This window comes from Etheostoma spectabile, unplaced genomic scaffold, assembly GCF_008692095.1.
Source record: "Etheostoma spectabile isolate EspeVRDwgs_2016 unplaced genomic scaffold, UIUC_Espe_1.0 scaffold00001902, whole genome shotgun sequence".
NCBI lineage: Eukaryota > Metazoa > Chordata > Actinopteri > Perciformes > Percidae > Etheostoma > Etheostoma spectabile.
Window position 1 is genome coordinate 1 of NW_022602828.1, and position 18,221 is coordinate 18,221.

At 42.8% G+C, this 18,221-nt stretch overlaps 1 protein-coding gene and 3 non-coding genes across 4 annotated transcripts; all 4 read left to right on the forward strand.

Annotated features, from left to right (window-relative positions):
* The first annotated feature begins 4,192 nt into the window (after positions 1-4,192).
* LOC116675457 (uncharacterized) lies at positions 4,193-12,659 on the forward strand. The gene is made up of 5 exons (XM_032507254.1): positions 4,193-4,201; positions 5,826-6,243; positions 6,345-6,348; positions 6,987-7,063; positions 12,493-12,659. Exons 1-5 carry the CDS (start codon positions 4,193-4,195, stop codon positions 12,657-12,659), a joined length of 675 nt encoding a protein of 224 aa, XP_032363145.1.
* Positions 4,413-4,484, forward strand: trnad-guc (transfer RNA aspartic acid (anticodon GUC)). Its single transcript has one exon. It is a non-coding gene; the product is annotated as a tRNA-Asp (tRNA).
* A 4,848-nt stretch (positions 12,660-17,507) lies between the features above and the next one.
* Positions 17,508-17,579, forward strand: trnaq-uug (transfer RNA glutamine (anticodon UUG)). Its single transcript has one exon. It is a non-coding gene; the product is annotated as a tRNA-Gln (tRNA).
* Positions 17,580-17,885: 306 nt separating this feature from the next.
* On the forward strand, positions 17,886-17,957 carry trnae-uuc (transfer RNA glutamic acid (anticodon UUC)). The gene has a single exon. It is a non-coding gene; the product is annotated as a tRNA-Glu (tRNA).
* Positions 17,958-18,221: the final 264 nt, after the last annotated feature.

The window sequence follows — 18,221 nt, forward strand, 5'->3', positions numbered from 1 at the left end:
GAGAAACGTGATCTCTTTTCTGGTTCCTGTCAGAAACACGTGCCGCAGCATTCGGATCAGCTGTAGAGTCTTTATGGATTTTTTCGAGAAGCCTGATAACAGAGAATTTGCAGTAATCCAACCTAGAAGTAACAAATGCATGGAATAGTTTTTCTGCATCTTTTTAGACAGGATATTCCTGATTTTTGCAATATACGTAGGTGAAAAAGGCGATCCTTGAAATTTGCTTTAATGGGAATTAAAGGACATGTCCTGATCAAAGATGACTCCAAGATTCTTCACTGTGGTGCTGGAGGCCAGGGTGATGCCATCCAGATAACTATATCTTTGGATAGTGCGTCACGAAGGTGCTGGGTCCGAGAGCAATAACTTCAGTTTTATCGGAGTTTAACATTAGAAAATTACAGGTCATCCAGGTTTTTAATATCTTGAAGGCACGTTTGAAGTTTAGCTAACTGATTAGTTTCTCCGGCTTGATTGAAAGATATAATTGGTCATCTGCATAACAATGAAAGTTTATGGAGTGTTTCCTAATAATACTGCCTAAAGGAAGCATTATAAAGTGAACAGGATGGACCGAGCACAGATCCTTGTGGGACTCCATGACTAACGTTGGCGTGCACAGAGGATTCATCGTTAACATTAACAACTGAGATCGATCTGATAAATAAGACATAAACCAGCTTAGAGCAGTCCCTTTAATGCCAATTAAATGTTCCAATCTCTGTAATACATATAATGGTCAATGTATCAAATGCAGCGCTAAGATCTAATAACACAAGTACAGAGATAAGTCCTTTGTCTGAAGCAATTAGGAGGTCATTAGTAATTTTCACAAGTGCTGTCTCTGTGCTATGATGAACTCTAAATCCTGACTGAAAATCCTCAATAAGCTGTTGCTATGCAGAAAGTCACACAGCTGTTTGGCGACTGCTTTCTCAAGAATCTTAGAGAGAAATGGAAGGTTGGATATAGGTCTATAGTTGGCTAAACATCTGGATCAAGGTTTGGCTTTTTCAGAAGAGGTTTAATTACAGCTACTTTAAAGTGCTGTGGTACATAGCCTGTTAATAAAGACAAATTGGTTATATTCAGTAGTGAAGTGTTGACTAATGGTAAAACTTCTTTAAGTAGCTAGTCGGGATGGGATCTAAGAGGCAGGTTGATGGTTTAGATGAAGAATAATGAATTAAATTGATAAAGATCAAGTGAAGCAAAGCAGTCAAAACATGTATCTGGTTTTACAGCTGTTCTAACGTTCCTGAGTTTAGAGATAAGCCAGTTAAAGGCAGGTCTTGGTGAATTTTGCTTCTATAGTTATAATTTTATCATTGAAGAACCTCATAAAGTCGTTACTACTAAGAGCTATGGGAATACTTGGCTCAGTAGAGCTGTGACCTTCTGTTAGCCTGGCTACAGTACTGAAAGAAACTGGGGTTGTTCCTATTTTCCTCTATCAATGACGAGTAGTACGCTGCTCTGGCATTACGGAGGGCCTTCCTATACGTTTTAAGACTATCTTGCCAGGTTAAACGAGAATTTTCCAGTTTGGTGGAGCGCCAGATCTTCTCAAGTTTCCGCGATATTTGCTTTAATTTGCGAGTTTCAGTGTTATACCATGGAGCTAACCTTCTTTGTTTATTATCTTCTTTTTTAGAGGGGCAACAGAGTCTAGAGTCATTCGTAGCGAGCCTGCTGCACTATCAACAAAATGATCAATTTGGAGGGGACTAATAGCACAGGAGTCCTCCGTTACTTTGGGACTTGGTAATGAATTAAATGCTAACGGAATCGCATCCTTAAATTTAGCTACAGCACTATCAGATAGACATCTTGTATAGGATGTTTTGCCTAACGGCGTGTAGTTCAGCAGTATAAACTCAAAAGTTATCAAACAGTGGTCAGATAGGAAGGGATTCTGTGGGAACACTATTAAATGTTCAATTTCAACACCATACACCAGAACAAGATCGAGGGTGTGGTTAAAACGGTGAGTCGGTTTATGTACACTTTGAGAGAAGCCAATAGAATCTAATAGAGAGATAAACGCAGTGCTAAGGCTATCATTCTCATCGTCCACATGAATATTAAAATCCCCTACAATAATAACTTTGTCTGTTTTTAGCACTAAGTTCGATAGAAACTCTGCAAATTCGGATAAAAATCAGAGTATGGACCAGGTGCTCGGTACACTATAACAAATAGAACTGGTGCATTGATTTCCAACTTGGGTGTGAAAGACTAAGAACAAGACTTTCAAATGAGTTATAATTTAGTTTAGGTTTAAATGTAAATGTGCTGTATTTATATAGCGCTTTTCCAGTCTTAACAACTGCTCAAAGCGCTTTTACATCTACAGGAGACATTCACCATTCTCACACATTCATACACTGTGGCGGGGCTGCCGTACATGGTGCCACCTGCTCATCAGATACACACTCATACACATTCACACTCCGATGCGCAGCACCGGGGGCAACTCGGGGTTCAGTGTCTTGCCCAAGGACACTTCGACAATGACTGCAGGGGCAGGGATCGAACCACCAACCTTCCAATTGGCAGGCAACCGCTCTACCACTGAGCCACAGCCGCCGTTTAGAGCTAATTAGTAGACTAGAATCAAAGATAGCTGCAACTCCACCTCCTCGGCCTGTGCCTCGAGGAATGTGAGTATTAATATGACTGGGGGGGGTGGACTCATTTAGGCTAACATATTCTCCATTACCCAGCCAGGTTTCAGTAAGACAAAATAAATCAATATTAGAATCTGATATCAATTCATTTACTAGTACACCTTTAGAAGAGAGAGATCTGATGTTTAAGAGTCCACATTTAATTCTCCTATTCTTTTGAACTATTGCACTTGTGGTTTTAATTTTTATGAGGTTTTCATGCACTGCTCCTCTTCTGTTTACCTTTGATTTAAATAATTTTAATGGTCGGGGGGCAGACACCGTCACTATGGGATTTTTACTAGGTAACACCTGGAATAAAGGAGCAGAGAAGTGTGTTAGACTGGGACTCTGCCTCCTGGTCCCAACTATGGATTGTCAAGGATTAGGTCCACCAATAAACTTGTCAATGTTTCTAGAAATGAGAGCTGCTCCAGCCCAAGTGGGATGAATGCCGTCTCTCCGAATCAGACCAGGTCCTCCCCAGAAAGACTGCCAGTGATCCACAAAGCCCACATCATTATCTGGACACCACCTCGATAGCCAGCGGCGAAATGACGACATGCGGCTATACGTGTCATCGCTGGTTAGATTTGGCAGGGGTCCAGAGAAAACTACGGTGTCCGACATTGACTTCGCGTATGTACACACCGATTCAACATTAATCTTAGTAACCTCCGATTGCCGTAACCGGGAGTCATTAACGCCAACGTGAATAACAATCTGCTGTATTTACGTTTATCCTTAGCCAGCAGTTTCAGATAAGACTCAACGTCGCCCGCTCTAGCCCCCGGGATGCACTTAACTACGGCCGCCGGCTTCGCTAACTTCACGTTTCTCAGAATGGAGCTGCCGATAACCAGAGTTGGTTTCTCAGCGGGTGTGTTGCTGAGTGGGGAAAATCTGTTAGAAACGCTAACAGGCTGGTGGCGGTCCGACGTCTTGGAAAGCTTACGACTGTCTCTTCCTCGTCCCGCACAGTAACCAACGCACTATGTCCTGGCTGCTCCGGAGTTCGCGAGGAACGGCTACCAGAGGCTAACTCAGGCCGGCGCGTGCCGACTACCGGGGGGGGGTTAGCTACAGTAACTGACGACTGATCTGTCATGGTGCGGATCCGGACTTCTAACTTACTAAGCCTCGCCTCCACGTCCAAAAATAAACTACACTTGTTACACACGCCATCACCGCTAAAGAATGCAGAGGAGTAACTAAACATCTCACACATCTAGCAGGAGAAAGTCGGAGAGGGGGCCGACATAACTAACTGCTAGGCTAAAGTCGTTAGCGGCTAAGCTAAAGTATGGTAGCGTTAGCTACCAAGCGTTAAAACAGCTGTTATTTAACAAAAGTCGCTAAAAAAATGAGAAGATATGTGAGTGCTTAGGCAGAACTGCTATAAGAATAAGTGTTTAGCGGACAGATAGCCGCTGTAATAGCAAATCTAACAACCTGAACTGGTATGTCGTGAGCAGCAGAGCTACCAACACGCAAACAACACAAAGGCACAGGAAACGGAAATGAGTCAGGTACGCTTACCGTAATGCCTCGTGAATGCAAATGTTCAAAAAGCTACAAAATAGAGATTTTAAACTAGATTCAGTCACAGATGCTTTGTCATGGATTTGAATGATAGCAAATATGTAGTAAACCTAAATATTTCTACATGCATTGACTGTGGTCTGAATGTTGGAATAGCGCCACCTATTTCTTGATGTGCCAAATATTTAGCTTGGGCATTCCTCGTTAGTATAATGGACAGTATCTCCGCTTGTCACGCGGAAGATCGGGGTTCGATTCCCCGACGGGGAGATTCTTCTACCAGCTAACCGATGCAAGGCCTCGAGGAAGTCCCGGCGAACGCGTGGGACTGCTCGGGAAAGTGGGCCTTGGCTCAAGCTGTGTTCAGCATGGAAGGAGAACTCCTGATCCTAAATGGGAATATTTTCAAGCGATTGAAAGAGCACAACTCCTGGACGTGAACAAAACGTCACAAGGTGCCGCAGGAGTTGGGAGAGTGTCAAGTCTAGCCACCTTGGAATTCATTTATGCTCTTTGCAGACTATGTGGTTCATTTGGCTTTATCAGGCATTGATCTACAGCTTCCACGGGGGTGAATCATGAGGGGGAAAGCGTGCCTTGGCTCAGGCTGTGTTCAGCATGGGAGGAGAACTCCTGGCCCTAAATGGGAATATCGTCAAGCGATGGAAAAAGCATATCTACTGGACATGAACAGCACCTCACAAGGCGCAGCAGAAGGTGGAGAGTGTCAAGTCTGGGCACCTTATAATTCCTCTCTGCTCTTTCCAGATTATGTTGTTCTGTGGGCTTCATCAAACAGTGATCTACAGCACCCACTGGGGCAGATTGAAGTCCAGTGTCAAGCATTCGTAATCAAAGTCAGCCCCTCCAAATCTCAAAGCTCAGGATTTCTCCCATCGGGTTGGGAGTCAATTGCTGTCCCAAGTGAAGACGTTCTTGTATCTCAAAAGCTTATTTCAAACAGTGCAACTTGTTCCAACACAAAAACCACAATACTACTGAAACTTTGGATGGTCGCCTCCGCCTCTCACACGGAAGACTGGGGTTTTATTTCCCGATGGGAGATCTGTCTACCAGCTGCTAATTATTTCCCAAGGCTAAATCGACACTAGTATCATCTGCCAGAGTAGTTTGGATACGAGGCCCAACCATAGCAAAAGATATGACATTTTTTAAGAATGTATTATAGTGGATATACTCCAAGAAAGACAAAGGTTTTACAAAGGATTGAGAATGATCCTGCTATCAAAGATATGTTTTCAGTGACGATATGATCACCTACTTCAGGATCCAGGAACGTAGGCAGACGGCAGGAACCTAAGACGGATCCAAGAATGTAAAACATCAACTATTATGTCTTTTCCACCAAGGCGGTTCTGGTGCTGGTTCGGAGTCAGGGCCAGATATTGAACCGTTCTTTGCTTTTCCACACAAATAAACCTGGCTCTGGGCCAAGAAAACGGGTTCCAACTCAGCACCAACTTAGCGCTGGTCCAGAGATAAGAACCGGTTACGTCTGGTGCTGGGGGGGGGGGGCGTGGTTATCATGACGTTCGAAAACAAAAACTTCGGACCGCCATTTTTAAAACACCGATCAGCTGTTAACTATAGACAGCTGTTAATGTTAGCTTTGGCAATGGATGGGAAACAAAAACAACCGTGGTCTGTGGAGGAAACCAACTGCTGTCTCTGTGGTCCTCCACAGAAATTCAACATAAACTGGATGGAGCTGTACGGACGAAACCCGTCTTCGAAAGGCTTCAAAATGAGATGTCTGTTGCGGGTTACCAGAGAAGTACGGATCAGCTGATAAACAAAATTAAAAAATTAAAAAAAGATTATCGGGATCAAAAAAAGGAGCTTGGGCGAAGTGGTAGTGGCGGTCAGCAAAGAAGATCGCCATATTTTTACGTCCTGGACTCCATCCTGGGGGACCGACCGGCATGCCAAACCACCGGGGCGCTCAACTCCGCCACAGCGTTGTTAGAGGCGATGGTGAACGGAGAGGCAGACTGTCCCAATGCTTCAGGTGGGTCTTAAAATGTTTCAATTTCAATTATGTATTTTTAACTGTGTTGCCAGCTAGTGTTATGTCTTGTTTCTATGTTATATTCGCATGGTTAACATTAGTTCGGTGACGACAAGCAAAGTTTAGCAAGCTATTGCTAGCAAGCTTAGCTAGCTTGTTACCGTAGCTAAACGTTAACGGCGTATTAACGTTAGGCTACGGGTTGAAGCCCGTTAACGGTCGGTAGCTGGTTAACGTTAGCAGATAAGCCCGTTTACAGCGACGTTATTGTTCATGTTCTGGCACAATGTTTCTGACAGTAGTAGTAGTAGTAGTAGTAGTAGTAGTAGTAGCTAGAAGGCTTATAGTGACTGAAAGTGTGATGTGAGATGCTGAACAAAAACTACAGGCTGGTTTAAAATAACGTTAATTCTTTTAGCCTATGCTTCAGATTTTGATTTGAGCGTTATTCACCAACTAAATGTTCTGGTTCTGCAACACTTTTAGTCAGCAGGGAGGTTTGCTCACTGATAAAATAATAAATACATCAGGGGACGATTACGGGAGCAAACACAACCGCTTTATTTACTGTTATGGCGAATTTGAAGATTCTTTTTAAATTTATGAAACTTAACAGCAGAGGTCTTACTGTGTATTTCTGTCTTGAATGAGCATTATAAACTAAACCTGCTCCCTGTGTTGGTTGTTTATAGAGTTGTCTGTTACTGGTGAGGATGATGAAGATGATGACACAGAGCTACCACCACCATCACCCCCCCCCCACAGGACTGCAGCTCGCCGGTCCCATCTGCCTCCGTGTCATCACGGCAAGCCAGACGAGGTAAGCTATTTTGTGCTGTGTATAAAGCGTTTCCTTAATGTTTACATGTTCTACGTTGCCTTATAGGTTCCATTTGTCCAACAAGCATTTAACCTGGCCTCTTTAAATGGTCAGTGTGTCCTACTGAAACCATCGGTAGGTCCACTATGGTCAGCATGCAGGCGCTTGGTTTGTTTGCAGTTAGATTAAATGATGGCAGCCAATATAAAACCAACTGGAGCTTGTCTGCAGCGATGTGTGGACTTGTACTGGTAGTGCACAGGTATATAGATAGTTTGACATTGTCATATAATACACACTGTAGCTGTAGCCACACCGGGATTTCCGGCATTACGGTAAGCGTACCTGACTCATTTCCGTTTCCTGTGCCTGTGTGTTGGTTGCGTGTTGGTTGCTCTGCTGCTCACGACATACCAGTTCAGTTTGTTAGATTTGCTATTACAGCGGCTAACTGTCCGCTAAACACTTATTCTTATAGCAGTTCTGCCTAAGCACTCACATATCTTCTCATTTTTTAGCGACTTTTGTTAAATAACAGCTGTTTTAACGCTTGGTAGCTAACGCTACCTTACTTTAGCTTAGCTGCTAACGACTTTAGCTTAGCAGTTAGTTATGTCGGCCCCCTCTCCGACTTTCTCCTGCTCGGTGTGTGAGATGTTTAGTTACTCCTCTGCATCCTTTAGCGGTGATGGCGTGTGTAACAAGTGTAGTTTATTTTTGGACGTGGAGGCGAGGCTTAGTAAGTTAGAAGTCCGGATCCGCACCATGACAGATCAGTCGTCAGTTACTGTAGCTAACCTCCCCCCGGTAGTCAGCACGGGCCGGCCTGAGCCTGAGTTAGCCTCTGGTAGTTCCTCGCGAACTCCGGAGCAGCCAGGACATAGTGGCTGGGTTACTGTGCGAGGACGAGGAAGAGACAGTCGTAAGCTTTCCAAGGCGTCGGACCGCCACCAGCCTGTTAGCGTTTCTAACAGATTTTCCCCACTCAGCAACCCCCCGCTGAGAAACCAACTCTGGTTATCGGCAGCTCCATTCTGAGAAACGTGAAGTTAGCGAAGCCAGCAGCCGTAGTTAAGTGCATCCCGGGGGCTAGAGCGGGCGACGTTGAGTCTTATCTGAAACTGCTGGCTAAGGATAAACGTAAATACAGCAAGATTGTTATTCACGTTGGCGTTAATGACTCCCGGTTACGGCAATCGGAGGTTACTAAGATTAATGTTGAATCGGTGTGTACATACGCGAAGTCAATGTCGGACACCGTAGTTTTCTCTGGACCCCTGCCAAATCTAACCAGCGATGACACGTATAGCCGCATGTCGTCATTTCGCCGCTGGCTATCGAGGTGGTGTCCAGATAATGATGTGGGCTTTGTGGATCACTGGCAGTCTTTCTGGGGAAGACCTGATCTGATTCGGAGAGACGGCATTCATCCCACTTGGACTGGAGCAGCTCTCATTTCTAGAAACATTGACAAGTGTATTGGTGGACCTAATCCTTGACAATCCATAGTTGGGACCAGGAGGCAGAGTCCCAGTCTAACACACTTCTCTGCTCCTTTATTCCAGGTGTTACCTAGTAAAAATCCCATAGTGACGGTGTCTGCCCCCCGACCATTAAAATTATTTAAATCAAAGGTAAACAGAAGAGGAGCAGTGCATGAAAACCTCATAACAATTAAAACCACAAGTGCAATAGTTCAAAAGAATAGGAGAATTAAATGTGGACTCTTAAACATCAGATCTCTCTCTTCTAAAGGGGTACTAGTAAATGAATTAATATCAGATTCTAATATTGATTTATTTTGTCTTACTGAAACCTGGCTGAGTAATGGAGAATATGTTAGTCTAAATGAGTCCACCCCCCCCAGTCATATTAATACTCACATTCCTCGAGGCACAGGCCGAGGAGGTGGAGTTGCAGCTATCTTTGATTCCAGTCTACTAATTAGCTCTAAACCTAAACTAAATTAACTCATTTGAAAGTCTTGTTCTTAGTCTTTCACACCCAAGTTGGAAATCAATGCAACCAGTTCTATTTGTTATAGTGTACCGAGCACCTGGTCCATACTCTGAATTTTATCCGAATTTGCAGAGTTTCTATCGAACTTAGTGCTAAAAACGGACAAAGTTATTATTGTAGGGGATTTTAATATTCATGTGGACGATGAGAATGATAGCCTTAGCACTGCGTTTATCTCTCTATTAGATTCCATGGCTTCTCTCAAAGTGTACATAAACCGACTCACCGTTTTAACCACACCCTCGATCTTGTTCTGGTATATGGTGTTGAAATTGAACATTTAATAGTGTTCCCACAGAATCCCTTCCTATCTGACCACTGTTTGATAACTTTTGAGTTTATACTGCTGAACTACACGCTGTTAGGCAAAACCTCCTATACAAGATGTCTATCTGATAGTGCTGTAGCTAAATTTAAGGATACGATTCCGTTAGCATTTAATTCATTACCAAGTCCCAAAGTAACGGAGGACTCCTATGCTATTAGTCCCTCCCAAATCGATCATTTTGTTGATAGTGCAGCAGGCTCGCTACGAATGACTCTAGACTCTGTTGCCCCTCTAAAAAAGAAGATAATAAAACAAAGAAGGTTAGCTCCATGGTATAACACTGAAACTCGCAAATTAAAGCAAATATCGCGGAAACTTGAGAAGATCTGGCGCTCCACCAAACTGGAAAATTCTCGTTTAACCTGGCAAGATAGTCTTAAAACGTATAGGAAGGCCCTCCGTAATGCCAGAGCAGCGTACTACTCGTCATTGATAGAGGAAAATAGGAACAACCCCAGGTTTCTTTTCAGTACTGTAGCCAGGCTAACAGAAGGTCACAGCTCTACAGAGCCAAGTATTCCCATAGCTCTTAGTAGTAACGACTTTATGAGGTTCTCAATGATAAAATTATAACTATTAGAAGCAAAATTCACCAAGACCTGCCTTTAACTGGCACTGACTTATCTCTAAACTCAGGAACCTTAGAAACAGCTGTAAAACCAGATACATGTTTTGACTGCTTTGCTTCACTTGATCTTTATCAATTTAATTCAATTATTTTTTCATCTAAGCCATCAACCTGCCTCTTAGATCCCATCCCGACTAGGCTACTTAAAGAAGTTTTACCATTAGTCAACACTTCACTACTGAATATAACCAATTTGTCTTTATTAACAGGCTATGTACCACAGCACTTTAAAGTAGCTGTAATTAAACCTCTTCTGAAAAAGCCAAACCTTGATCCAGATGTTTTAGCCAACTATAGACCTATATCCAACCTTCCATTTTTCTCTAAGATTCTTGAGAAAGCAGTCGCCAAACAGCTGTGTGACTTTCTGCATAGCAACAGCTTATTTGAGGATTTTCAGTCAGGATTTAGAGTTCATCATAGCACAGAGACAGCACTTGTGAAAATTACTAATGACCTCCTAATTGCTTCAGACAAAGGACTTATCTCTGTACTTGTGTTATTAGATCTTAGCGCTGCATTTGATACCATTGACCATTATATCTTATTACAGAGATTGGAACATTTAATTGGCATTAAAGGGACTGCTCTAAGCTGGTTTAAGTCTTATTTATCAGATCGATCTCAGTTTGTTAATGTTAACGATGAATCCTCTGTGCACGCCAACGTTAGTCATGGAGTCCCACAAGGATCTGTGCTCGGTCCAATCCTGTTCACTTTATATATGCTTCCTTTAGGCAGTATTATTAGGAAACACTCCATAAACTTTCATTGTTATGCAGATGATACTCAATTATATCTTTCAATCAAGCCGGATGAAACTAATCAGTTAGCTAAACTTCAAACGTGCCTTCAAGATATTAAAACCTGGATGACCTGTAATTTTCTAATGTTAAACTCCGATAAAACTGAAGTTATTGCTCTCGGACCCAAGCACCTTCGTGACGCACTATCCAAAGATATAGTTACTCTGGATGGCATCACCCTGGCCTCCAGCACCACAGTGAAGAATCTTGGAGTCATCTTTGATCAGGACATGTCCTTTAATTCCCATTTAAAGCAAATTTCAAGGATCGCCTTTTTTCACCTACGTAATATTGCAAAAATCAGGAATATCCTGTCTAAAATGATGCAGAAAAACTAGTCCATGCATTTGTTACTTCTAGGTTGGATTACTGCAATTCTCTGTTATCAGGCTGCTCGAAAAAATCCATAAAGACTCTACAGCTGATCCAGAATGCTGCGGCACGTGTTCTGACAGGAACCAGGAAAAGAGATCACGTTTCTCCTGTTTTAGCTTCTCTGCATTGGCTTCCTGTAAAATTTAGAATAGAATTTAAAATCCTTCTTCTCACCTACAAAGCTCTTCATGGTCAGGCTCCATCTTATCTTAAAGAGCTTATAGTACCTTACAACCCTAGGAGAGAACTACGCTCCCAGAATGCAGGGTTACTGGTGGTTCCTAGAGTCTCTAAAAGTAGAACGGGAGCCAGAGCGTTCAGCTATCAAGCTCCTCTCCTGTGGAACCAGGTTCCAGTTTGGGTCCGGGAGGCAGACACCGTCTCCACATTTAAGAGTAGGCTTAAGACTTTCCTTTTTGATAAAGCTTATAGTTAGGGCATAGAATCGAATATTGTTAGGGAGTAGTAGTTAGTCACATTGTTTTCAGATTTATCTATCATATAATATAACTAAAGGGAGACTTGGCATACAGCCTGATCCGGTTGGGGAGAGTTCTGGCCTGGCCGGGCTGGAGCTCTCTTTACCTCGTCTCTCTTGGTTTTGTTGTAATAGTTTTAGACAGCTGGGGACTTATTTTGATACACTGAGCTCCTCTCTCCTCTATCTTTCCATCTTTTCATTTATGTGCATCCATGTCCCAGAAATGCTTGTTACTAACCTATTTCTGGGGAGTCATTCCCCGGAGTCCTTATGTTCTTTTTTCCCCAGCATGTTCCCTTGGATCAGAGAGGCTCCGAAATCAGGGTAGCAGCTATTGCCATGGTTCCGCTACACGTTCTGTGATGCCATGTTCAACTGCTACACTGTGGTGCCCTGCTACGTCCTGCTACGTCCTGCTGTGCCTTGTAATGCTGCACAGCGTCCTGCTATGCCATGAACTACCACAAAGAACTTCTACAAACTACTAATTTTTTCTATTTTTGTTATTGCCACTCTTCATTCTAACCCCAACCGGCCCGTCAGACACCGCCTACCAAGAGCCTGGGTCTGTCCGAGGTTTCTGCCTAAAAGGAAGTTTTTCCTCGCCACTGTCGCACTGTTGCTTGCTCTGGAGGAAACTAGAACTGTTGGGTCCTTGTAAATTCCGGAGTGTGGTCTATCTGTAAAGTGTCTTGAGATAATTCTTGTTATGAATTGATACTATAAATAAAATTGAATTGAAATTGAATTGAATATAATCACACATTTTGGTTTGGTTTGTTTTCTACACAGGAAAAAAGCGTGAACATGAGGAGCTGTTGGACTACATGGAGAAGGCTGACGATAAGTTCCTGCAGCTCAACAAAGACATGGTGGCAAAGATGGAGGCAGACACCAGCGCTCTGCTGGGGCTCATGGGGCGCATGGTGGCAGTGATGGAGGCGCAAGCACAGAAATAATTAACATGTAATTTATTTATTTATTTATTATTTGTAACTATTTGATTGTCTATGACAATAAACAAATGTTTTTATATTTAACAACATTCTCACCCTTCCTTATTCCAACAAGTCAGATAACACAATACCAGACTGGTTATTCATTAAAAAGATAAAATAACAGTTTTGAAAATGTGAATGTGAAGTGCAAACAATCCTTATTTGGCACAACACACATAGGCACAACGAGTTAAAAGATATAATTTAATGAGTGTATTCCACATTAACTATCTATCCAAAGTAACAGGGATTATCAACAGATACATATACTATACAACAGGTAAAAACATTGAACAAACATGTGAAACTTCCCCAGTTGATTACTGACATTTTTTTGTATTGCAAGTTTTCTGAAATTTTCTCCTGTCAGAAAATGAGGCTTTTACTACTGTAAACTTTCGGTGCATTTAGAAACAGGCAACTGGCAGTAATGATGTACAACAATCACTGTAAAAACTATCACTCCTCTCTACTGAAATAGTTGATTAAGGCTGCTCTAATATCTGCCCCTTCTGGCTCACCATGCTCAGGTAGTGCTTGACCTGGAGGCTGAATGTGTAACTGCCTGTCTACACGCTCCTCCATGAAATTGTCACCATGCTCTTCACAAATATTATGAAGCACACAGCAGGTTAACGTCATTTTCTTGCTGAGCTCCAGCTTGCAGTCATTTCTTTTGAGGAGACATCTCCAACGGCCCTTCAACCTTCCAAAAGCCGTCTCTACAACCGAATGTGCACTCCTCAGTCTGTGACTGTAGGTGTGTTGTTCAGGTCAGAGTCTTCCAGTGTCGGAGAAGGGCTTCAGAAGCCAGTTCTGCATTGGGTAAGCAGGGTCACCGATGAGGTAGTGTCCAACATTAATGCCAGAGATGATCTTTTTGTTTTGTCCAAGTAATTCACCATCACTTAGTTGCTCCCATAAATGTGACTGCCTTAGCACTCATGACGCACTCTCTCTGTGCGTCATGCACACTCCCTGCATAGCCCACACACACATCCCAAAACAGGCCTCTGCCGTCCACAACTCCTTGCAATATAATCGAGTGCCACCCTTTCCGGTTAAAGTAGTCCCGGGGATACTCATCGGGGGCAATGATTGGGATGTGGCTTCCATCTATTGCACCAACAACCTGTGGTATTCTCCAGCGGTTATGGAAGAAGGTGGCAATTTCAACCAGCTTAGCAGCATCTGGGGTGGTGATGTGTTGAGGGAGCAAGACCTTTATAACGGAGTCACAGAAATCCTGAACACAGTTAAACACTGTGCTTAGACCTACCCCAAAAAGGTGGCTAATGGTCCTATACTCAATGCCAGTAGCCAGCTTCCACAGAGCAATTGCAACACGTTTTCTCACTGGAACAGCCAGACGGTAGGTGGTGTTCATTCGGCCCATGAGAGGCCTGACCTGACCACATATGTATTCTAATGACTCCCGGGACATTCGAAAGTTTTGAACAAACTGTGAAGGGGTCAAATCCGGCACAACTGTGTCCCACCAATAGTGTGATCGGTGGTATGCCCAGACCACATGTGTCCTCCTCTGCCTTGCCCTCAGCCATAATACAACCTGCAAAAATAAAAGTCAGTTGGTTTGTTAACATGTATGCTTTGGTATTGTACAGTATTACATCCAACAATAATAACAGGGGTTTTACAAAACAATTAACAAAATTGCAGCAAAAAAAATTTCAGATTAGTGTAAAGATTTATGTTGAGATTTTATATAAAAAAGATTGCAAAATTATCAAATTCTTTTTGTTTACATTTCTTATATTAACTGATAGGGTTTCCCCCCTTAAACCCTGCTGCCCAACATGTACATGCACGTCCTTGGCTAGCAATATCACCGTTAACATGACAGAGAAGATGAGACACAATGGTTACAAATATACATTGTAACGCTGGCTGCACAGATTATGTCGACGATACGCTACGATTGACACACACACACACACACACACACAGTTATAATCATATGCTGGATGTATGGTGTATATGTTCTACATGAGTTAAATGACCGGGCTATAATAAGATCCCTTCTGCTATGTAATCGACAACCAGGACAATTCCATAGTGGTTGGTAAACCGGAACATTTTAGAGTCCCGATAGGCTTTTGTCGGAAAAACTGGGACTGCCCTGGTCAAACCGGAACGTCTGTTCACCCTAACGGTGTTTTGCTTCACGCTACTGCTGTTACCATCGCTAGCTAGCAAAATATGATAATAAATGTTAAATCATGGGAGATAATGAACGTGTCCTCTGTCCATAGCGGTCACGAAGAGCTGTCAAGGCCCGTCTTTGAATTCCAGTGTGAATTTGTAAAGCCAGGAGCAAAAGTATCGGTATGTAGTCCTCCATTATTGTTGATAGCAGGGCTGCCAACTCTCACGCATTGGCCGTGAGACACACGCATTTGACTGGTTTCACACGCTCACACGCCACACCCCCGATTTCTCACGCTGAAGTGTCAACCCGGTCGGTCAAATTTCTGATAGATGAGTTTATCTATAGATTTATCTGTTTAGCCACTAGTTGTGCTTTCAGAGACTGTGAGGGGGTTCAAGAGCGCTCCCTGTCTGTGAAAGTTTCGAATTGTCGCAAACTGAGAACATTTTTTTACGATCCATCCCATTTCCCCGGCTTTAGGTATGAGCTCTGAGTATCACAGACCGTCCGTCGCTTCGTGTCCACTCTCTGTAACAATAGAGGTGAGCAGCGCGGCTGGTAGCGTAGCAACTTCAGTTCATGTTAGTGGACCTGCTCTGCTGTGGACAGTGACGCGTTGCATCCGTGTAGTCCTCCGATAATGCGCAGCGTACAGCCTCCTCTAAACTTTGTCAGAGACCAGAGACCCGAATGGGCGTCTGTGTCTGTCAGACGGTCTGAATGAGATCCACCATATCAGCGGAGCAATGACATGCACAGCAGACTATATTACAACTCTCCAAATCTCGGCCAACAGAGATGGGAGGAGTTATATTTTGAATGTGCACAAAGTTGTAAACATGGGCAGAAATCTGGTGAAACACATCTGAGCTATACTATATATACACTATACTATATATACTATACTATATATACTACATATATACACTATACTATATATACTATACTGCAACATTGGGCCACTATTGTGGTTCTCTAACCTCGGTGCATCTCTAAATGTAACTGTAAATAATTAATTTGATGTTTTATGAAATGAACAAATAGTCTTTTTTTCCCCAAAAAGTAAATCCAGTAAGTGGGGCCCAGAGGATGAGGGCCAAACATTACTGAACCTTGGCACAAAGGTTAAAGGATAAGAATTTATGTAGATCAGTGGTTCTTATTCTTTAGAATTTCAGTGGTCTTAGTTGATCCCTCAACATTAATTTAACTTTGGGTCCCTTGTCCCAACACCAGGGACCCCTGGACCTGTTCCCCACAGACCCAAATCTTCTCAGCTGTTGATGAGATTTGCTACTGTCTCTTCATGTGGTTCATTATGTTTGGCACGTTGTCTGGGTCAGTTCTTATATCATAAGAAGTTAATAATGTATATAATGTAAATGCTGAATGCCGTAAAACCTGTTGATACTACAACAATGCAAAGGTTCTTAACCCTACAGTTTTGCACATATCATGTAAGACTTGATTTCTCCATTTTTTTGCAAAAAAACTCTCCAGAAAGTGCCCTTTAATGGTTTATTTTTCAATTTTTTTTCCTGGGGGGGCATACCCCCAGACCCCCCTAGGGAGAACCCCACCCCCCCACATATCACAAATCACAATTTAAACCCTGAAGGATAAAGAACCCAAAAAATTGCTTTGTACGTGGCAAAATATGGGTTGCCCCCCCAAATCTCACTCCAAGGTTTTGGGAAAAGTTGGCAGCCCTGTGATAGTCATAACGCGTTGCTATGACAACAGAGGTGCTTGCAGTGACGTTGTGACGTAGCCCTACTCTGGCTCTCGAAAATCGAGCTGGTTCCTAGATAACTGGCGAGTAGAACCAGCACCGAACTAGCACTAGCACTAGCACCAGCCCAGAACCAGCACCTGGTTAGCCTTGGTGGAAAAGACATATCACTGAGCTACAGCCCCTGAAGATTTTCAGATTTTTTAAACTTTTTTTGTGTTAGACGGAATAAGAGAAGAAACCTGGGTGGAATATGTAATGTTAATGTTGTATATGGCTTCAAAACCTGGTGGTGGCTGGAAATCAAACAATGGCAAAATGCTTGCACTGCTATTGTATAAATCAAAGTTAAAAAGTAACATGACTCAAAGAAAGCTACTGCGATGGCTGGGAATCCAACACCGGTCATTTGCTTGGAAGGTAGCTATGCTCACCACTAAACCACCATCGCTGGACAATGCACTGTTGACTGCAAATCTTGCAACACATCTGGTCATTGAGACAGATTTTTGCATTAATTACCATGAACACAAGGAGGTCACTACAACCCACCACACTGTGCTATACAAATTTGCTCAATGTCAAAGGAGTAAAGCAGGACATGGGTAAAGTGCAGAGTTGGTAGACACTTGTTAAGTTAAACATACAATTTATTGTTTTTTAATTCATGATGCATTATTTCATATCGGAATAAGAGCTCTTCGAGGTCTCTTACAGTCAGGACAACATTTGTTGGAGATGCCTGGGATTGAACCCCGGGGTCTCATACATGCAAAGCATGCGCTCTACCACTGAGCTATATCCCCTAAATGCTCTCTGATTTGTTGTGATTTTTGTGTGCCTTCAATATCACACATGTGGATATTATGAAAGAAACTGCCAAGCAAACACTAGCAACACTTTGAAAGGTTCCATGGTGTAATGGTTAGCACTCTGGACTTTGAATCCAGCAATCTGAGTTCAAATTTCAGTGGAACCTGTTTTTAAGCCACAGCACAGGTGAAAAAGATCAACCTTTCAACTTCCCACATCTAGTTTAAAGTGAGCTTACAGGTTCAAAATGGAGCTCAACACGGAGGAGGATTCCTCCCTAACGGCCGCTCTGCTCTGCTCCGTGCCCCTGCCGTCCGGTAATAGTTAAAGCAGATAAAAACCCAAAGAACACTCAAAAGCTTCAAGATAAAACTTTTTTAAGAAGCTTCTTCACGTTCAAGAGAAGGCCTAGTTCGAGCCAGCCTATGACTTGATTCATGAAATCATTTCCCTGTTATTAATATGTGGTCAGTCCCATATGGTCTAGCGGTTAGGATTCCTGGTTTTCACCCAGGTGGCCCGGGTTCAACTCCCGGTATGGGAATCAATGTCTAGCCGATGAAGGTCTGTGGCAAGATCTGTGTCATTGGTCCTGTATTAACTGAGAGCTGTATTAACCTTGAGCTGTATATGCCCTGATATGCATTTCCCCAAACCTAACTCATGTAATGATAATAAATAGACATAATATATGTCTCAATGATCAACCATTGTTAAACTTTAACTAGACATGGTGGTGGAGAAAAGGTGACAATCTGAATCCTGAATCCTGACTACCAGACTTCTTGCAGTGTTTTATCAACAAGTC

Coding starts and splice junctions, on each gene's coding strand:
- LOC116675457 (XM_032507254.1), top strand. Junction 7,064..12,492: donor ATCACGGCAAGCCAGACGAG/GTAAGCTATTTT, acceptor TTTTCTACACAG/GAAAAAAGCGTGAACATGAG.